The 22442-nt window shown below is 38.7% G+C and overlaps 1 protein-coding gene across 5 annotated transcripts in view; it reads right to left on the reverse strand.

Moving 5' to 3' along the window:
- Nucleotides 1–22442, reverse strand: part of Cpap (centrosome assembly and centriole elongation protein) — an 81060-nt gene that overhangs the window by 52776 nt on the left and 5842 nt on the right. For 3 of the 5 annotated variants that reach the window (XM_021236389.2, XM_021236393.2, XM_021236392.2), the window contains exons 2-5: nucleotides 17662–17815; nucleotides 10845–10908; nucleotides 9623–10133; nucleotides 8959–9082 (exon numbers count right to left, since the gene is read on the reverse strand). In XM_021236389.2, coding sequence (XP_021092048.2) covers nucleotides 8959–9082; nucleotides 9623–10066 — 568 coding nt within the window. In that variant the 5' untranslated portion in view covers nucleotides 10067–10133; nucleotides 10845–10908; nucleotides 17662–17815. The remainder of the gene's footprint in view (nucleotides 1–8958; nucleotides 9083–9622; nucleotides 10134–10844; nucleotides 10909–17661; nucleotides 17816–22442) is intronic. The other 2 variants (XM_021236390.2, XM_021236391.2) reach the window with 2 other exon arrangements.

Raw genomic sequence — 22442 nt, forward strand, 5'->3', positions numbered from 1 at the left:
AATTAAAAAAACGAGAATCAGGAAAGTCTTCATTGAATATAAGCTTCAACCTTTCTTCCTTTATAGCAATTAACTCCCCTCAATCTAAGTATTTGTGACCAATGGACAGTCACCTTCAGCCTGAAAAGGTCTTTGATAAATATCCAAAAGTATTGGTTCTCAAAGTATAGTCTAGAAACCCCTGAAAAAATGACTCTCTCAGTGTAGGTAAGAGGTCAAAATTATTCTCAGAAAAAACATACTAGGGCCGGGGATTTAGCTCAGTGGTGCTACCACCTGCCTCGAAAGCACAAAGTCCTGAGTTCGATCCCCCATACCAAAAAAAAAAAACATACTGATGGTATAATAGCAAAACAGAAAATTGCTGGTACCATGGAAGTAGTCATCCTATTTGTTCCCAGCATGCAAGCACAGTTAAGAAAAAAATAGGCAGGATGGCCCATGCCTATAATCCCAGCAACTCAGGAGGCTGAGGCAGGAGGACTGCCAAGTTCAAGGCCAGAGTGAGCAACTCAGCAAGACTCTATCTTAAAATAAAATTGTTAAAAAGTTGGGATGCAGTTCAGTGGTAAAGTGCTTATCTAGTGTGCATGAGACACTGGGTTCAATCCCAGCTCTGAAAAAAAAAAGTTAAGAATATCCTAATGATATACCAAAAATTGTTTTATTAAATCTCAACCCTTAGCCAGGTGTAGTGGTACACACCTATAATCCTAGCACTCAGGAGGCTGAAGCAGGAGAATCACCGAGTTCAACACCAGCCTGGGCTACACAGTGAGATCCTGTCTCAAAAAACCAAAAAGGGAAGATCTCAACCCTTGAGCACATGTCTTTTCAGGTGCAGTTGAGCTCCTGGCTCAACTACCCACTGCTTTCGAGGAATACCATTTTCAGTTAAAAGAATGAATGACAGACAAACTGATTACTTAAACTTTGGTATTTGGCAAATACTATCTCAAAAAAGAAACAAGTGAAACAGTCACTTCAAGGAAAGTAACTGACATAACTGTATTTGCTGTCAATGATAAAATCTGACCTTTTAAATAAATATAAGGATTCTGGAAAACATACCTAATAATATGAAGTGCATAGCTTTACAGTATTTCAAGATTTTAAGATGAGCATGGTGGTGATATTTTTTATTAATGAGTATAATTTTTTAGACTATATATTAAATCTCCACACTTTGAAGGCCTATATAACTCAGTGAATCATTTTCCAATGATCAATATGGGCTAGGGTGTACCTCAATGGTAAAGCACTTGCCTAACTTGTACCGGGCCCTGTTTTCTATCCCCAGCACTACAAAAACAAACCAAATGACCAATGAATGATGAAATCCACTCAAATGTCATGATACTAAAAGCCAGGCGTAAACAGGTGCGGTAGTGCCCATCTGTAATACTAGCACTCTGGAGGCTAAGGCAGGAGGATCACTTCGAGTTCAAGGCCACCCTGGGCTACATAGTGAGTTCAAGGCCAGCCTGAACTACATGGTGAGACACTCCTTCAAAAGAAAAAAAATTTTTAAATAAAAAAATTTTGAAAAATAAAAGCCAGGCATAGCCCCACATGCCTGTAATTCAAGCACTTGAAAGGGTGAGGCAGGAGGATTGTGAGTTCAAGGCCAGCCTGGACTACAAAGTAAGTCCCTGAAACCCATTCAAGCTGAGAACTTTCACAGATACCAATGGACCTCGCATTACAAACACTGGTAGATGTGAACAAATCACAGAAGTAACTCACATCTGCCAGACATTGTCACAGTTGTACTGCTGTGTGCTTACTGCACTGTGCAACAGTGTACAGTAGTACAGTGCTCAATCAGAGCCCAGTATGTCTGAAAGCAAAATGAAAAGCAGTGGTGATGTATGTGAAAGGGCCTGCTAGGAAGTACCAAAGCTTTATTTGTCAGGCTTATGAACAAATCCAACCTATAAATGTTCTCCTGGAATGGAACTCCTTCCTAAGTCAGGGACTTACTGTATAACAAAACCGTCTCAAAACACACACACATGCAAAAAAAAGTCAAGGCATTCAATATGTTTAATATTTTAAGAGGGTAAAAAGTTAATGGAGATTCTACATGGCTGAAAGGAAGAAAAGTCACACTGGACGTACTCAAAGAAAAATCTACTAAAAACACAGGTAATTGGAAAAAAAGGAGGGACATAAATTCTGATGCCAAAACCAATCGGAAATAAGAGACTAGTAGATCAAATAAAATACAGGCATGGAACTTCATAAAACAATGCATCAGCCCACAGGGCTATCAGTGGCACAGGAACCACTAAGCAAGAATCACCATACTGGAAAGTCCCCGAGAAACTGGTGGGATGAAAAGGTGTGAGCTAACTCAAGCCACACAGGCTAGACTTGGGAAAGAAGGCCTCTTGTCTCTTCTGCTTTCCTCCACACAAAGGATACCGCACCCTGGCAGGAGATTTAGCTGGCAAACACAGAGCTGAGTGACCAGAAATCTGCTCCCTCCCCTGTGTCATGTGTTCCAAAGTTGGAGACCGCATGGTAGCAGATGTGGGGAAAGAATCGACTGTCTGTCGACCAGTGGCTTGAGACAAAGGCCCAGATGCATTCTCGGGATTTGGGCAACCTCAGGTCGAAGACAGTGAAGAGACCAAGGAGCCTTGGGCTGTATTCACAGTGGGGACAGCACCCCCACCCCACCCCCACCCGCCCACAAGTGGCAGGACAAGATAGAAAAGCACCGGTGGGGTAAAACAGAAGAGGCTATGCAAAGACCAAGTGGAGCCAACTGTACACAGGACTGGGAGCAGCCCTGGGCTATTCCTGCCTGAAAGCACCACAGTAATGCACAATTAGGAGGCTTGGGTGGGCCAGAGAGAAACATCCAAAAAGCTGCTGGCTAACGACTGGCCACAGCTCCCACAAGATCATCAACCCAGTACCCAGCACTAATCCTACTGCAGACTTGGTGGGAGTCCACAGCACAGTTTTGGGACATTACCTGCCTCAGATAGAACTGTGGATTCTAAAGGAATTTTTTTTTCTTTTTTGTTGGTTTTGTTTCCTTTTTTCTGGCTGGTTGGTTTTGTTGTTGTTGTTGTTGTTGTTTAGGATTTTACCTTTATTTTTATCTTGCACTACTCATCTTCTTTCTCTCTTTCCTCAACTATCTCTCTGAGTTTATGATATTTTCTTATGAGTGAAAATCTTCTCTTATCTCTCTGGTTCACTGTTCTGCTTTATCCTTCATGCTTTCTCTCCTGCCCTGTTCCTCCAGCTCCCCAAATATTGGGTGATCATCTGTTGTCCTTCACCCTTGCCTCTACTACATGTCCCTTCATTTATCTCTCTGTTTTGCCTCCTATCTCTCTCAAAATCCCCCCCACAGAGGGTAAAATCACTCCACTAAGGGAAAATTCACTGCATACAAGCTCCTGGTTTATGTTGGATTGTGTTATGTAACTGTAGATCTTGCTCCTGTGGTCAAAGGTACCAAATTAATACTTACCACAGTTGTCAGTTTCTAGCCTGTGCTTAATGCTATTCATATTGCTAGTTGTACTACTTTACCAGGATGTCATACCTGTTGTAATCAGTGCTCCCTTGTATGACAACACTGGGATAGTCTGGAGCCATAACCATCACCACAGTCCAATACCAAAAGACTGGGTGCTGAACCAAGTAAACAGCAACTTCTGATCCTTAATAAATTGGAAAGGTAGGATCTTGGAACAGACATAAGGACAAAGACCCACATATACCCAGAATACATCTCTGAGGAATAGGTATTTCCTAGGGAAAACTCCATACTAGTGATAAAGCTATCTGCCATAAGAAATTTACAAGCATCAACACAGAAAACAAAATAAAACCAAAAACAAAAATAGAAAATGACAAGACCCAGAAGCAAAATGCAAATCCCAGACCTCCAGCCCATCTAGGACAAGTCCAGGGGAAAATGAGATAGAGGAAATCAGAAGTCACCCACCTGAATTTTCTGAAATGATACAAGTAAAAAAAAAAAAAAAAAAAAAATGCATGAGGTTACAGAGAAAATAATCTCTCAGGCAAAGAAGGAAAAGACTCAGATTCAGGCAATTAAGAATGAAAAGGGTAAAATCACAACAGATCCTGTAGAAATCCAGAAGATCATCAATACCTACTTCGAGAACCTGTAAGATGTAAAATGGAAAACACAGAAATGGACAGGTTCCTACATACATATTATAGATTCCTAGATAAATATGAATTACCAAAGCTGAATCAAGAAGATATTAAAATTCTAAATAACCCAATATCAGTCAATGAAATTGAAAACGTAATTAAAAACTTACCAACCAAGAAAAGCCCTCATCTTAATGGTTTCACTGATGAATTCTACAAGAAATTTAGAGAAGATCTAATGCTACTACTTTTCAAACTCTTCAGTAAAATTGAAAGGGAATCAATGGTCCCAAAATAATTCCTGGAAGTATTACCCTGATACCAAAACCAGAGAAGGACTCAACCAAAAAAGAAAACTATAGGCCAATTTCTCTAATGAATATAGATGGAAAAATCCTCAATAAGATACTGGCAAACAGAATGCAGCAAATCATTAAAAAGATTATATATACACCATGACCAAGTAGGATTCATCCCAGGGATGCAGGGATGGTTCAACATATGCAAATCAATAAATTTAATACATCATATCAAGAAAGCCAAAGACAAAAATCACATGATCATCTCAATAGACCCAGAAAAAGCATTTGACAAAATCCAACATCCATTCATGATAAAAACCCTATGGAAAATTAGAATAGAAGGTCTTTATATCAATCTGATAAAAGCCATCTCTGACAAACCAACAGCCAACATCATACTAAATGAACAAAAACTGAAAGCTTTCACTCTAAAATCAGCAACGAGACAAGGATATCCACTGTCACCACTCTTGTTCAATATAGTTCTGAAAACACTACCTAGACCAATTAGACAAGACAAAGAAATAAAACGAATGACAGGAAAGGAAGAAGTTAAATTATGATTATCTGCAGATGACATGATCCTCCACATAGAAGACCCCAAAAACTCCACCAAAAGACTTCTAGATATAATAACTAAATTCAGCAGAGTAGCTGGATACAAAGTCAACACTCAATAGCATTCCTGTATACGAATAACAAGGTCACTGAGAGAGAAATTAGAGAAACAATAGCTTGCTGGGGATTTAGCTCAGTGGTTTCACTGCCTGCTGCACAAGTGCAAGGACCTGAGTTCAATCCCCAGTACAAAAAAAAAAAAAAAAAAAAACCACCACAGAGAAACAATACCTTTCACAATAGCATCCAAAAACATGAAATACTTAGGAATCAGTCTCACAAAGAAAGTAAAACATCTTTACATTGAAAATTACAGTACTCTGAAAAAGGAGATTGAAAAAGACTTCAAAATGGAAAGCTATCCCTTGCTCATGGGCGGGAAGAATCAATATGGCCATATTCCCAAAATTGTTACACAGATTTAATGCAACCCCAATCAAAATACCATTAGCATACCCCACAGACCAGAGAAATCATTCCTAAAATTCATTTGGAACCAGAAGAAACCTAGAATAGCAAAAAACAATTCTGGGCAACAAAGGCAAGGCAGGGAGCATCACAATCCCTGACTTGAAATTATGCGACGGAGCTACCAAGATAAAAACAGCAGGTACTGGCCAAAAAATACAGCCCTGAGGATCAGTGGAACAGATTAGAAGATGTAGAAACAACCTCAGACACACTCAGCCATCTTATCTTTGGACTGAAAGGAGTCAAACACCTTCACAGGTAGAAAGACCTCTTTAATAAATGATGCTGGGAAAACCGGATTTCCACATGCCAAAGATTAAAACTAAACCCATTATCTTTCACCATCCACTAAACTAAAATTGAAATGGATCAAAGGCCTAAGGACAGAACTCTTGAAGACATTGATGTAGGCAAAGACTTTATAAACAAAACCTCGATCACATGGGAAATATCACAAAGAATCAACAACTGGGACTTCATCTTATTACACAGCTTTTACACAGCAAACAAAATCACCAACAGAGTGAAAAGACAACCCACAGAGTGGAAAAAAATATTAGCTAGTGGTTCCTCACACAAATGACTAATATCTAGAACATATAAAGAACTGAAAAATTCAGCCTCCACAAATTTAAAGACTCAACCCCAAAATGGGCATCTGAAATGAACAGATCCTCCTCAGATGAAGAAGTAGAAACAGCAAATAAATACATTAAAAAATGTTCAACATCACTGGTCATTTGAGAGATGCAAATGAAAACAATGCTGAGATTCCATCTCACCTCAGAAAGAATGGCTGCTATCATGAAATCAACCAGCAACAAATGCTGGCAGGGCTGTGGGGAGAAAGAAATGCTTCTCCACTATTGGTGGGAGTGTAGACTGGTGCAACCACTGTCAAAATAAGTATGGAGATAACTCAAAGAACTAGGACTAGAGGTCCCATTTGAGCCAGCTATTCCCCTTATGGGTATCTTCCCTAAAGAATTCAATGCCTGCCTCACAAGCAGAAGGACCTGAGTTCGATGCCGGGTACCAAAAAAAAGAATTCAATGCATCATACCACAGCGATATATGCACATCCATGTTTACAGCAGCACAGTTTACAATAGCTAAATCTCGGAAACAACTGAAATGCCTATCATCTGATGAATGGATAAAAAAGAGGTGGGTTTTTTTTAATGTAACAGAATACTATTCGGCCATAAAGAAGGATAAACTTGAGCCCTTTTTAGGTAAATGGATGTACCTTGAAACTATACTTTGAAGTGAAATAAAATCAAACACATGTGTAAATATTGCATTGTTTCTCTGGTGTGAGAAACTGAAAGTGTAAATAAAGAAGAAAATGTGTATGAGATATTGTGAAATAAGAAATTGTTCAAAATTATACTAAGTGTGAGATACTTCGTTAATTATTAAAATTGTTTTATGCAAACAAAAAAGGTATAGTATCATTAGGAAATTAGTTGAAAGACAGATTAGCAATTGAAAATATATTCTTTTTTTTTTTTTTTTTTAGTGCTGGGGATCGAACTCGGGTCCTTGCGCTTGCTCAGCAGGCGGTGAAACCACTGAGGTAAATCCCCGGCCTGAAAATATATTCTTTTAAGATCATGATAGTGTAGTCACCATTGTTATTCTCTATTTTTGTTATGAAAAATTATTTTTTCATAGAAATGCTTTTATATTTCATTAATATCTACTTGTATTACATTAAAATTTTTAAAGTTGATTAACATGGTTTCAAATTTTATACTGTCAATACAAAAACCACTAAGAAATAGCCAAATGTAGGGGAGATAAGGGTGTGCCTCAGTATGGGTTCTTCAATCCCTTCCACCACAAATAAATCATCACTTGTAGATTAAGATACAAAGCAAACAAGAATAATCATAATTATCTGAAAAGGCTATTAAAATACTCTCTGCCAATAGTCCCACCTACTCAGGAGGCTAAAGCAGAGAGGATCATAAATTCGAGGCCCTGTCTCAACACAAACAAAAAGAAAAGGGCTGGGGATGTAACTCGATGAAAAAGTGCATGCCCATGGTGCTCAAGACCCTGACTTTAATTACCACAAAAGAAGAAAAAAGAGGGCTGGGACTTGGTGGTAGCGCATTTGCCTAGTATTATGGCTTGTGTTTAGATGTCCCTACCAAAGCCTCACTCTTTTTCAGAGGTGCCTGAATCTAGAGTGTGTGACTGATTCATTTTGGGCTAGGCCCAAGGGCACTAGGATTAAGGGCATGAGTGCTATCTGCCCTAAGTAGTCTGAATAAAAGGGGCAGAAAGATGCTGTTAAGGTCTCTTGTTACTTTTGCTACTTTTTGATCACCATTAACTATTTCTCCTCTATGATGCCTCTATGATGCCTCTGACTGCCACACAACTCTGCCTTGGAGCCAGCTGATTATGGACTGAAACCTCTACAAACTATACAAACTTATTGTATTATAAATTAAAACTAAGACATTTAAAAACAAACTCAGTAGAAATAAAACAACTGCATTTATCATAAAATAAGATTTTTAATGAAAAATCTTTCCTAATGCAAAAAAAATGGGAAGAAAGGGATTATTTTATACTTTAGAATTATTTTTAACTTCTGGCTTAAAAGAACCCAGCCGATTCTCATCATCTACTTTTGCACTCAGTTTCATGAATTATGTTGTTTTGGTTTAAAAAATTTCAGCTAGGGCCGGGGATTTAGCTCAATGGTTTCACCACCTGCTGCGCAAGTGCAAGGACCCGAGTTCAATCCCCAGCACTAAAAAAAAAAAAATTTCAGCCTGACATGGATCTGTAATTGGAAAAAGTAGAGGAATATTTTACTTACTTTACTTTTTCAGTACTGGGGATCAAGCCCAGAACCTGGTCCATGCTAGGTGTCTTAGTTACTTTTCTCTCACTGCTGAGACAAAATACCCGACACCCAAAGTTAATGGGTTTATTTGCCAGCTAGCCCTTTCAAAATGGTTTTTTTTTGGTACCAGGGATCGAACTCAGGACATTGCGCTTGTGAGGCAGGCAGCAGAACCACTGAGCTACAACCCTGGCCCTCAAAATGTTTTTAACTTTGCGACAGTGCCTCATGAAGTTGCCTAGGCTGGCGTCAAACCTGCAATTCTCTTTCCTCAGTCTCCTGAGTAGCTAGGATTACAGGCATGTGCCACAAAGCCTGGATTTTGTTAATAAATAAATGTTAGCTTGGGCGCATAGCTCAGGCCCTGGCACACTCAGCTCCTACGTGTCCCAGTCATATTATACCATGAACAAGTCACACTAGTCTAACTGGCCCTGACGATACTGGAATTTGCCAAATATGATACAGAAATGGTAGAAATAACAGCGGATAATTAAAGGTATATAACTCTCTCGTCATACTAACCAAAGGCTCCATGTAAGCAAAACATACCTGCAAGCATGTGCTGCCCAGACACCATAGTAAGCAGCTTCTCCTGTTCTTCCATGAGCTTCCGCAGTTGCTCTAACTGTTGCCTCTTCAGTTGTTCCTGCTTTTTCTGCTGTACTTCTTTCAGCTTTTTAAACATAAAATTAAATTTATTAGACTAACTATACTTCTTCAGGGATCCTTGCTCCTTACATTTATCTTAATGCCTCCATCTCCCTTCTTGTATCTTCCCTGATGAAGAGTTTTAGAGAGATCCATTCTGCCGTAACTAAATCTGCCACCAAATCCCTACAATCCAGTTTCTTCTGAGGAAATTATTTCAGGTATCTCAACTAGAAACAGTCTTATGAATCCTTCGAGTCTTACAAAAGGGTGGATATGAGGACATCATCAACTCTTTTTTTTTCCTCTTATTTGACCAGCCACCTTTTACCAAATGAGGTAGCAATTTAAAGACACGAAGTCATAAAAACATGAAGTCATCTTAAATGTTAGTTATATCTTACATATTAAATACATTTTAATGTTTCACACTGATAAAAAGCAAAATCTGGTATTTTGAGGATTTCAGAGTAAAGGACAGAAATAGAGTGTCTGAAATAGGAGACTTGCAATTACATAGTATCTTCAAACATGCTAATACATATTAAGCCAAATCCTATTGTACCTGTTCAAGCTTTTTAAAAAGTGGGTCTTTATAAGCCACTTCTTTGAATTCACTAGCAAGATTGGACATAAAGTCACTTTTGTCATCTTTCTGATCTCCAGGAACATCCTGACATGCCACTATTTGTGGTCCCTTTTTAATTAAAGGCAAGACTGTATGGGCTTCTGATTTTTCTGACTGTAATATATAAGGGCTGCTAGACTCCAACTTCTGTTCTTCATGAAGTGAATCTTCTTCACTGATAAAGCTGAAACTGTTTGAAAAATGTGTAGCTTTAATAGGAAAGCTAGTAGAAGTATTTGTAGCTGCTTGCTTCTCTTCATCTGTTTCCAAAATAGGAAATCCACGATTTAATATGACCCCAGCACGAGAAGGACTGGTCATCCATTGGGTTAGGAAGTTCTGCTCATTGTTTAGTTCTGAAGAGGCTGGCATCAGAAACATAGTCGGATGACACTATTATATATATTTAAATAATAGAAAAGCCAGAAGAGCTATTGATTTCCAATACCTGTAGACAAAGATAGTCAACAAAAAGTATTAGATATTCTAATTAGATGTTCTACCCAAAACTAGCCCAAACCCCAACCCAGCACAAAAATTTAATCAATATTAAATATACAGCATGCCTGTAATCCCAGCACTTGGGAGGCTGAGGCAGGAGGACTGCCATGAGTTTGAGGCCTATGTAGTTCAAGGCCAGCCTGAACTACACAGCAAAACCCTGTCTCAAAAAGCAAAAAACAAAAAAATTAAATATATAAAAGACCTTAACCAGCAAAGCAGTTAGGCATTAATCTACATGATTGGTTTGGTTTTTTGTTTTCAAAGTTCCTAAATTGAGTAATCAGAAACCTAAGATCCTTTCTGATCTAATTATTCATTATTAATGATATACAAGTGCTGGACCAGTTGATCTAAACTATGGGATCTAAGACACCTTCCAACTTAATCAATTTTTTTTAAAAAGGCACTACCAATGTCAGGTTTTACACTAAGTGCTTCTTGTTTCTTTGCCCAATTACAGAACCTGTTTTCTCCAAACCTGGACAAAAAGTTATAACTACCACTAAGCAGCACCACTACCATAGCTGTTCATTGCTTCCTTCCCTAACTCTTCCTCCCTACCCACCCATCTCACTCACCCAGTCCCTGACATCACTAATTTAGCATGTATCTCAGTCTTAGTGGTATTTCATTTTTAGATGCACACTCTACTTACCAAGCTGTGGAATTCTTGAAAGGTAACTATATATTCTCCATTGCCTAGCACCATGGCACTATGCCTGTCAGACAGAAGAAGCTGAATAAATATTTGCTAAACTTGAGTTTAAAATGAATCAGCAGGATATAATATTAAAACAAAAATCAACAGCTTTCCAACAGATCAGTAATGAACCCACTGAGAATGAAATCAGGAAAACAAATATATTCCCAACAGCTTCACAAAAAAATAAAATAGGGAACAATCTAAGCAAGGAGATGAAAGACCTCTACAATAAAAATTTTAGAACACTGAAGAAAGAAACTTAAAGACAGGCAGGTCTGCCGACACACTATCGAGGTCCCCAGTCGCGCGGAACACATGCCGAATCAGCCCGCTGCAGACAGACAGCCTGATTCCACACTGCAAAGACACAGAGGACACCAGACCACCAGACCAAGGTACTGAGTCCCACTGTTCCCGGCCCAGAGGTAGGGACTTCTGAGCCGTCGTCCCACTGCTCCTGGTCCAGAGGAAGGGGCTTCCCGGTCACCATCCCTCCCACTGCTCCCAGCCCAGAGGAAAGGGCTTTTGGGTCACCTTCTGTCCTGCTGCTCCTGGCCCAGAGGAAGGAGCATCCAGGCCACCATCCCTCCCACCGCTCCCGGCCCAACGGGAGGGGCTTCTGAGCCGTCCTCCCACTGCTCCCGGTCCAGAGGAAGGGGTTTCCCAGCCACCATCCCTCCGGCTGCTCCCAGCCCACAGGAAAGGGCTTTTGGGTCACCATCCCTACCACTGCTCCCCGCCCCTGTCCCACCTCTCCCAGCTCAGAGGAGGTAATCCATGTAGGTGCTAACAGCTCCCCTCCCCAGTCGAAATGAGAAAACATGTAAATAAGTTTCAAAACCAGACTTCCAGATCACCTACAGCAACCACAAAGGGAAATGAGATGGAACACTCTTATACTCAACCACCTGGACCCACTGAACTGGCAACAAAAGGGGATCTGGAAAAAATGAAATCAGAAATAATTTCTCAGATAACAGGAGAAATTATGCTCCTAGTGCAAGACATGATTAATAAATCTAGAGAGGAGCTGAGGAACATGATGGAATCCCAACATAAGAAACAAATGGAATCCATAAAACAGATGCAAATAGATTTCCAGGACATGAAAAACTCCATTGAAAGTCTACACAGCAGAATGAGGCAATGTGAGGACAGAATTTCACATATAGAAGATAAGATTGCAATTAGGGACCAGGAAAAGAAAAATTGCTTCAAAAGTATAAGGGAACATGAGAAATCAATCCAGCAGCTGCTAGATGATGCAAAGAAGAATAACATAAGACTGATTGGGCTCAATGAAGAAACAGGAGAGAGTGCAGATGACATAAAAAATCTCTTCACAGAAATAATGGCAAAAAACTTCCCAAGCAGGGGAAAAGAGCTTGACGTACAGATAAATGAGGCATATAGGACTCCAAATAGCCTTGATCAAAAAAAATCTACACATAGGCATATAATTGTTAAGATTCCAGAAACACAACAGAAGAACAAAGTTCTCCAAGCAGTCAGAGAAAAGAAACCAATCACATACAAAGGAAAGCCCATCAGAATCACAGCAGACTTCTCAACACAAACCATCAAGGCAAGAAGAGCTTGGAGTGACATATTCCAAGCCCTAAAAGAAAACAGCCTCCAACCCAGATTGATGTACCCTGCAAAACTGTCTTTCAAAATGGATGGAGAAATAAGATACTTTCATGACAAAGAGCACCTTAGGAACTTCGTGAATACCAAACCAGCACTCCAAAGAATTTTACACAATATCCTAGGAACAGACATGGAGGATAACAACCCCAGGAAGCAAAGCAGAAAGAACCCATCTGGCATGACAAGAAATTAAATGTAAAGGGGGAGAACCCAACAAAAAGAAAAAGTCATGGTAATGACAAGTCAATAGGTTTCAGTTATAACCATCAACGTTAATGGTCTCAATTCACCAATCAAAAGAAATAGACTGGCAGAATGGGTCAAGAAGCAAAATCCAACAATATGTTGCATACAAGAAACACACTTAATTCAAAAGGAAACTCATAGACTGAAAGTTAAAGGGTGGAAAACAATACTCCATGTGACAGGAACCCGAAAAAAAGCAGGAGTAGCTATCCTCTTGGCAGATCAAGTAGATTTCAAACCAACACTGATTAAGAGAGATGAAGAAGGACACTACATCCTTGTAAAGGGAACAATCCAACAAGAAGAGATGACAATCATAAATATCTATGCACCAAACACTAGTGCACCCAACTATATGAAACAAATACTAACAGACATAAAAAGTCATATATGCACTAATACAATTGTAGTGGGGGACCTCAACACCCCACTGTCACAGATAGATCAACTAGACTAAAAATAAGTAATGAAATACTAGAACTCAATCGAACTCTTGAACAAATGCACTTAACAGATGTTTACAGAGTCTTCCACCCCACAAAATCAGAATACACATTCTTCTCAGCTGCACATGGGGCATTCTCCAAAACAGACCACATACTCACACACAGAACATGTTTAAGTAAGTGCAAAGGAATTGAAGTTATCCCCTGTACATTATCAGACCACAGTGCGACGAAATTGGAGAGCCATAGCAAAAGAAACTCAAAAAATTTCATAAACACGTGGAAATTGAACAACACACTTCTGAATAACCAATGGGTCACAGAGGAAATTAAAGAAGAAATCAGACAGTTCCTTCAATTAAATGACAATGACAATACAACATATCGGAATCTATGGGACACAATGAAAGCTGTCTTACGAGGGAAATTCATAGCAGTGAATACGCATATTAGGAAAACAGAACGAGCTCAATTAAACAACCTGATGCTGAACCTCAAGCTTCTAGAAAAAGAAGAGCAGGACAACCCCAAAGCTCATACAAGGGAGGAAATTATAAAGATCAGAGGAGAAATCAGTGCAATGGAGACTAAGAGAATGATACAAAAAAAATCAATGAAGCCAAGAGTTGGTTCTTCGAAAGAATCAACAAAATTGACAAACCTTTAGCCAACCTTGTCAGAAAAAGGAAAGAAAAGGCCCAAATCCATGCAATTAGGAATGAAAAGGGTGAATTGACAACAGACCCAGCAGAAATCCAGAGGATCATCAATACCTATTTCCAGAACCTATATGCCAATAAGATGGACAACACAGAAGAAATGGACAGATTCCTAGATACATATGAATTACCAAAGTTGAATGAAGAAGACCTAAAAATTCTGAACAACCCAATGTCAACCAATGAAATTGAAAATGTAATTCAAAACTTACCAACTAAGAAAAGCCCGGGCCCTGATGGCTTCACTGCTGAATTCTACAAGACATTTAGAGAGGAACTGTTGCCACTACTGTTTAAACTCTTCAATGAAACTGAAAGGGAAGCAATACTCCCAAATTCATTCCTGGAAGCAAGCATCACCTTGATCCCCAAAGCAGAGAAAGATCCAACTGAAAAAGAGAACTATAGGCCAATCTCACTAATGAACATAGATGCAAAAATCCTTAATAAGATACTGCCAAACAGAATGCAGAAGATCATCAAGAAGATCATACACCCTGATCAAGTGGGATACATACCAGGGATGCAGGAATGGTTCAATATACGAAAATCAATTAATGTAATACACTATATCAATAGAGCCAAGGACAAAAACCATATGATTATCTCCATAGATGCAGAAAAAGCATTTGACAAAATCCAACATGCATTTATGATAAAAACCCTACAAAAAATTAGAATAGATGGTCTTGACCTCAAACTGATAGAAGCCATCTATGAAAAACCAACAGCCAATATCATACTAAATGGTCAAAAACTGAAATCCTTCACACTAAAATCAGGAACAAGACAAGGATGTCCACTATCACCACTCTTGTTCAATAGAGTTCTGGAAACATTAGCCACGGCAATTGGACAAGAGAAAGAAATAAAAGGAATAAAGATAGGTAATGAAGAAGTCACATTGTCATTATTTGCAGATGACATGATACTCTATATAGAAGACCCCAAGAACTCCACCAAAAGTCTTCTAGACTTAATAACCAAATTCAGTCAAGTAGCTGGTTACAAGGTCAACACACAAAAATCAATAGCTTTCCTCTACACCAATGACAGACTCACTGAGAGAGAAATAGGGCAAATTATTCCTTTCACAATAGCATCCAAAAAACTGAAATACCTAGGAATCAGCCTAACAAAAGAAATCAAAGACCTCTTCTCTGAAAACTATGGCACTCTGAAAAGAAAGATTGAAGATGATATCAGAAAATGGACAGACATCCCCTGCTCCTGGGTAGGAAGGATTAATAGAGTGAAAATGGCCATACTTCCAAAACTGCTATATAGATTTAATGCAATTCCAATTGAGATCCCAGCAGCATACTTCATAGACCTCGAGAAAACAATCCAAAAATTCATTTGGAACAAGAAGAGACCCAGAATAGCAAAAGCAATTCTAAGTAACAGAGACATGGCAGGGGGTATCACAATCCCCAACCTGCAACTATACTACAAAGCTACTGTGATAAAAACAGCATGGTACTGGCAAAGAAACAGACTTGAGGACCAGTGGAACAGATTAGAAGATGCAGAAACAATGCCAGACACACTCAGTCATCTCATCTTTGAAAAAGGAGCCAAACACCCTCACTGGAGGAAAGATAGCCTCTTTAATAAATGGTGCTGGAAAAACTGGGCTTCAACTTGCCAAAGATTAAAACTAGACCTATATATCTCACCATGCACTAAACTAAAATCAAAATGGATTAAAGATCTAAATATTAAAATAGAAACTCTGAACCAGTTGGAACAGAGGTTAGGTAGAACCCTTGAAGACATCGGGGTAGGAAAAGATTTTATGAACAAAACTTCAGTTGCCCGTGAACTAGTACAAACAATCAACAAATGGGATCTCTTCTTATTAAAAAGCTTCTGCACAGCAAGAGAAACCACCAGCAGTGTGAAGAGACAACCCACAATGTGGGAAAAAAATCTTCACCTGCTCTTCCTCAGACAAAGGTCTACTATCTCGAATCTACAAAGAACTTAAAAAGATCAGACCTCCCAAATTTAAAGACCCAATCCAAAAATGGGCATCTGAAATGAACAGACATTTCTCAGATAAAGAAGTAGAAACAGCAAATAAATACATGAAAAAATGTTCAACATCACTGGTCATTCGGGAGATGCAAATGAAAACAACGCTGAGATTCCACTTCACTCCAGAAAGAATGGCTGCTATCATGAAATCAACCAATAACAAATGCTGGCGGGGCTGCGGGGGAAGAGGAACCCTGCTCCACTGCTGGTGGGAGTGTAGACTGGTGCAACCACTGTGGAAATCAATATGGAGATACCTCAAAGAACTAGGACTGGAAGTCCCATTTGACCCTGCTATTCCACTGCTGGGGATCTTCCCCAAAGAATTAAAAGAATCATACCACAGTGATATATGTGCACCCATGTTCATAGCGGCGCAGTTTGTAATAGCTAAAACTTGGAAACAGCCCAAATGCCCATCAACTGGAGACTGGATAAAGAAAATGTGGGTTTTTTTAATAAAATGGAGTACTACTCAGCCATAAAAAATGAGAAATTAGAGACATTTACAGCTAAGTGGATACACATTGAAGCGATACTGTTAAGTGAAATAAATAGGACACAGATGTGTAAATACCGAATAGTTTCTCTGGTGTGAGAAACTGAAAGTGTAAATAAGGACTAAATGTATAATAGGTCATGTGAAATAGGAAGAAAAGGGGCAAAGGGGAAGGAAGTGGGAGGGCTAAGGGAAAGGATAGAAGGGAATGGGATTAACATGAGAAAATGGAAAACTATGAACAAAATCTTTGTAAATAGGGAGGGCTGGAGGGGTTGAAGGGAGGGCTGGGCAAGGGTGAAAAATAAGAACCAAGAGAGACTATGTAAAGGTGCAAATTTCCAATGATGAATGTCATTATATTGTATACCTAAAATGTACCAATGATTAGAATGAATAATTGATAATGCAAAATAGGAAGAAAAGGTCTAAAGGGGTAGGGATAGCGGGAGGGGCACGGGAAAGGAAAGAAGGGAAAGGAAAAAATGGAAATAAAGTCTTTGTAAATAGGGAAGGGTGGAGGGCGTGAAGGGAGGGCTAGGAATGGGGAAAAAATAAGAACCAAGATGCATTATATAAAGGTACAATTCCCAAAAAAAAAAAAAAAAAAAAAGAAAGAAAGAAACTTAAAACAGAATTAACATAAAAAGACAAGAACATGAAGCACAAATTCGGGCATCTTCAGCTTTGCGATGGTGCCTACAACACTGCACTGGAGGAACTGAGGGAGACAAAAGAGAAGTATGCCAAGTTAAAGTATTTCAAGGAGGAGAGATTATTAAATGCTACAAACAGATGAAGGGTGAGGAGAGCTAAGAAGTGATTTCTGATGATAGCAAAGCAAAAGTCCTAAGAACTTCAATGACAGCAGTTCGGGAGAGAAGGATAAAAAGCTTAAATGGAGAAGATACATGAAAGAATAAAGCAACTGGAAACAGTGACTACAGCTAAATCTGACCAGCTTTGTTACAAGAGAAAAGAAATAAACAGAACAATAGCTACACAAGAAAGTAAAGAGGGACTTTTTCATGACAGGAGAAATAAAAGCATGTTTATAAACTATCTATGTATCACAGCTACATGTCCAAAAACACTTTTAAATGATTCTTTTTGTTTTGTTTTTTTGAGACAGGGTCTCACTATATAGTCCAAGCTGGCCTTGAACTCACTATGTAGTGGGGGGTGGGCTCAAACTCATGGTAATCCTCTTGCCTCAGCCTCCCAAGTGCTGGGATCACAGCCGTATGCCACCTTGCCTGGCTTTTAAAATGATTCTGGACAGGATCTGGGCTTGCAGCTTTGGCCAGCTGTAAAAAGCTTATACTGAAACAAAGAAAGGGAGGGAGGGAAGAAAAAAAAGAAAACATTTTTTAGAACTAGGATTGTGGCTCAGCAGCAGAATACACCCCTAGCACGTACCAAGGCCCATCCCCAGCAAACACACACACACACACACACACACACACACACACACACACACAGCATTCACCAAAAGAAGGGGGGGGCATTTTTAAGTGGAAAAAAGGAAAATTATTTAGGCTATGGAGATTTTATAACATTTTATAAGATATTTTATAACAGCCTCACCCATTGATACCTGACCAACTCCATATAAAAGGATTCTGCACCCTGGCCACAACTGCCTGCCAACTCCAAGTCAGCTCTCCATTTTGTTTCCTCTTCACGTGGGGCAGCAGAGACACCAACTAACCCATGACCTGACAGTGAATGAGGCCAATGCCCAGAGGGACAGCAGACCAAACGAGCAAATACGGACCTGGCCAGAAGCACTAGCCTCAAGAAAAACCCATGGCTACTGTAAACTACAAAAACAGCATGGGGTTTTTTACTCCAAAAGTTACTCCGTCACAGAAGGCTAGAGGTACAGAAGAAACCCAGTGTACCACCTGCCATCTTGCCAGAGTTTAATCAGATTCCACTTAGGAAAGGGTTTAAGACAGCCTCAGAACAACTACAGACCAACTCCACTTCAGGGTTTCTAGTGTTAGGCTCCAACAGTGACTGAGTGAGAGTCGGCCACAGGAGACAATCACAGAAAGGGCACAAACTAGACACAGACCCACTAAGAAGTTTAGGTCAGGGAAGACACAGGCCCTACCCTCCATAGTGAGAAACCCGGCTCAGTGAGTATGGCTTTCAGAGGACACTGGAACTCAAAGTGTTAGCAGTAAGTCCAGAAGTCTGCTTGAACCCCCACCCCACACCCTACATCTAGCAGAAACCAGAGAGCTGACTGCTTTTCCACCTACTCACATGCGCAAGAACATGCCTCAGTTTGGACAGTTGCCACAGTCTGGGATGAACTGACAGAGGGGACTCCGGAGCAGGGAAGGGACCTCACAAACTCACTAAGCAGAGACCTCTTTAGTTAGTGTCTTGCTAACAACTTGCTGGATTTGAAAAGTGCAGATTTTGGAAAGAAAAACTACTCGTTTAAAATCCCATAGAGGTTTTCTTTTTTTTTTTTTTTTTTTTTAAATTGAGTCCATTTTTCTGTTTTATACTTACTTTGTTTTCCTTCATTGTTTTTTTGGGGGGAGAGTATTTTTTCTTTTCTCCTCTTTTTTTATTTTTCTCTTTGTCCTTTATTTTGCTGTTTTTCCTTTTTTCTTTTTTTGTTCATTCTTTTCTGCTCTAACCTAATACTATTAATTTCCTTTTACTCTTCCATAGGATCCCCTATTTCACTTTTCTCTCCTCCTCATCATCTTCCACTGATTAATCTTTCAAATTTTACTTTTCTCATTCTCCAGTTCCCCACTCCCTCTACCTTTACAAGTAAAACCATTAAGCTTTATGAATCTTTAGATAGTGAACTCTGGCTGCACATACCCAACATGAATCTGCATCTTATAGTAACTCCAAACTAAACGGGAACAGTAATGCCTCAGAATTGCTGGAATGATGCAATTCAATGTGAGTACAATTTAGTATTCTCTGAGAACCTGCCTCAAAAACACCACAAAAGGGCGGGGGATTTAGCTCAGCGGCACAGCGCCTGCCTGGCAAGTGCAAGGTCCTGAGTTCAATCCCTGGTACCAAAAAAAGAAAAAAAAAGAAAGAAAGAAAGAAAAACTACACACACAAAAAAAGTGTTTGGGTTGAAGGGAGGGGAGGGGATTGGGGAAAAAAGAAGAATCAAGATATATTATGTGCAGGTAAAATTCCCTATGATGAATGTAATCATTATGTACATCTAAAATGTACTAATAAAAATTTTTTATTTTTAAAGTTTTTTTAAAGAGTGTTTACAGGAACAACAAGAAGAACCTGAAAGGAAGTCTCATTTATTTTATTATTTAAAGTTTATTTTTATAATGCTTTATTAACTTATCTAATTCTCAGAGGGGGTAATATGTATCAAATTAAACCCACTGGGTTAAACAGCTCTTGATTTGTCACCAGGATGATAATTCACATTTTACTTTGAGAAGATATTTGGGTAAGAAAATATATAAGGTTCAAATACTGTTTTGTGAAGGATTTTGCAGTCCTCTGTTACGAACTTCCATGGTTTAAGTTAAATGCATTCAGGTAACCCAAGGCTTCATTCTCATATACTCCCCAAATTATATATCTAATGTAGAAGGTACTTCTCTTTGCTCTCTGACATATACCTCAATCACATTTCCCCCCACTTAAAACAAACCTCTTTACTTGTAAAAGAAATTAGTCAAGCTAAGTAAGTGTTTTTAAGAGAAGAAATATAACCTCAACTTTTTCATTAGCAAATGGTATATTTCATTTTCCTTCTTTGTAAAAAAGGGTTCCAGGGCCAGGGATTTAGCTCAGTGGCACTGTGCCTGCCTCGTAAATGCAAGGTCCTGAGTTCGATCCTCAGTACCAAAAAAATTTTTTAAATAAAATTAAAAAATAAAATGGGGTTCTACTGGCCCTACCTCACAAGAGTTTTCTACAAAAACTACCTCTGTAGCTGTTTCCAATAATGAAGTGCATAGCATCATGTGTGATAGAATATAACTTTTTATTACATGCTTAATATTCAATTAAATTATTTTGATGTGAAGAATAAAATAATATGCTTTAAAATGCAGTAAGAATTTTCATATTTTTAAACAAGGCAGTTTTGTAGTATCTTAAGATTAAATACATCTGCTCCAGTTGGTTTTTTATTTTTTTAAACTGAGGCTTTGGGAGTCTTTTGTGTGAATAGGTATCACCTACAAATTCAGAGAAGGTTGCAGTATGTTTCCTAACTAAACACAGTACATATTTCCCAGGTCAATTTTCAAAGACTGTTTAAAACCTGCTGTGTAAAACATACCCTGTTTTTCATAAGATTTGTTGATTACGTACATAAAACATGTAAATATATTAATAAATGTTGATATTCATGTATTTTAAATTAAGGCTGTAAAATTTGTCACAGTGATTTTTTTTCATTCAAATGAAAACAGATGTGTGCAGCTATTTTGAATATTTACAAACATTCATATCCTCATAAAAAAGAGAGAGAACTACAGGTCAATCTCTTTAACAAACCTAGAAGCAAAAATCCTCAACAAGATACTGGCAAATGGGGCCAGGGATTTAGCTCAGTGGCACCACGCCTGGCTTGCAGGCACAAGGTCCTGACTTCAATCACCAGTACCAAAAAAAAACCCAAAGCAAACAAACAAACAAAAGATCATATAGTAAATCAGTGATGGCAAATCTTTTAGATGAGTGCCCAAACTGCAACACGAAACCCACTTATCTCAAAGTGCTAATATTGCAATTAAACTTGAATACTGAGGTTTTTGTTTAGAAAAACAACTCATGCATTAACATTTTTGTCTTAAAAGAAAAACAGGGCCAGGGATTCAGCTCAGTGGTTCCGCAGCCTGCCTCGCAACCACAAGGACCTGAGTTCGATCCCCGGCACCAAAAAAAGAAAAAGAAAAACAAATAACACATGTGCCATAGGTTTACTACCACTGTCATCTATCATGACCAAGTAGGCTTCATCCCAGAGATGCAGGGATGATTCAACATACACAAATCAATACATCTAATACATCACATAAACAGAAGCAAGGACAAAAATCAGATGATCACCTCAACAAAAATAGAAAAAGAAAAAGCCTTTAACAAAATCCAACATCCATTCATGATTTTTAAAAAACCTGAATTGGGCCGGGCATTTAGCTCAGTGGTTTCCTCGCCTGCTGTGCAAGCACAGGGACCAGAGTTTGATCCCCGGTACCCAAAAAAAAAAAACTGAATAAAATACTTATAGAAGAAACATATCATCAACCTGACAAACCTACTACCAACATATTAAATGGCAGAAAACTGAGAGCTCTCCCTCTAAAAGCAGGAAGAAGACAAGGATGTGCATTATCACCATACCTGTTTAATATAGTATTTAAAACACTAGCCAGAGCAATCAGGCAAGAGAAAGAAAGAAAAGGAACATGTATTGGAAAAGAAGAAGTAAAATGACCATTATCTGAAAATGGACATGATCCTCTACACACAAGACCCAAAAATTCCACAAGACTCCTAGAATACCAAATTCAGCAATGTAGCAGAATACAAAATGAACACACAAAAATCATTAATATTCCTGTACACCAATAATGAACCCACTAAGAAATCAGAAGACAATATCATTCACAATAGCATCAAGAAAAATAAACACTATTTTAGGAATTAAACTAACCAAGGAAGTGAATGGCCTCTACAGTATTCTGAAAAAGATCAAAGAGGACATCAAAAAGTGAAAAGATATCCCCTGTTCCTGGATAGGCAGAACCTGTATAGTCAAAATGGCCACACTTTCAAAAACTGATATATAGATTTAACACAATCCCAATCCAAATGCCAACAGCAGTCCTCACAGAACTACAGAAAACAATTCTAACAGTCATATGGAACTAGAAGTCTCCTCAAATAGCAAAAGCAATCCTGGGTAACAAAAGCAAAG

This window comes from Heterocephalus glaber, unplaced genomic scaffold (genome assembly GCF_053883595.1).
Source record: "Heterocephalus glaber isolate CG9 unplaced genomic scaffold, H.glaber_assembly_v1.0 deba00001719, whole genome shotgun sequence".
Classification (NCBI taxonomy): domain Eukaryota; kingdom Metazoa; phylum Chordata; class Mammalia; order Rodentia; family Bathyergidae; genus Heterocephalus; species Heterocephalus glaber.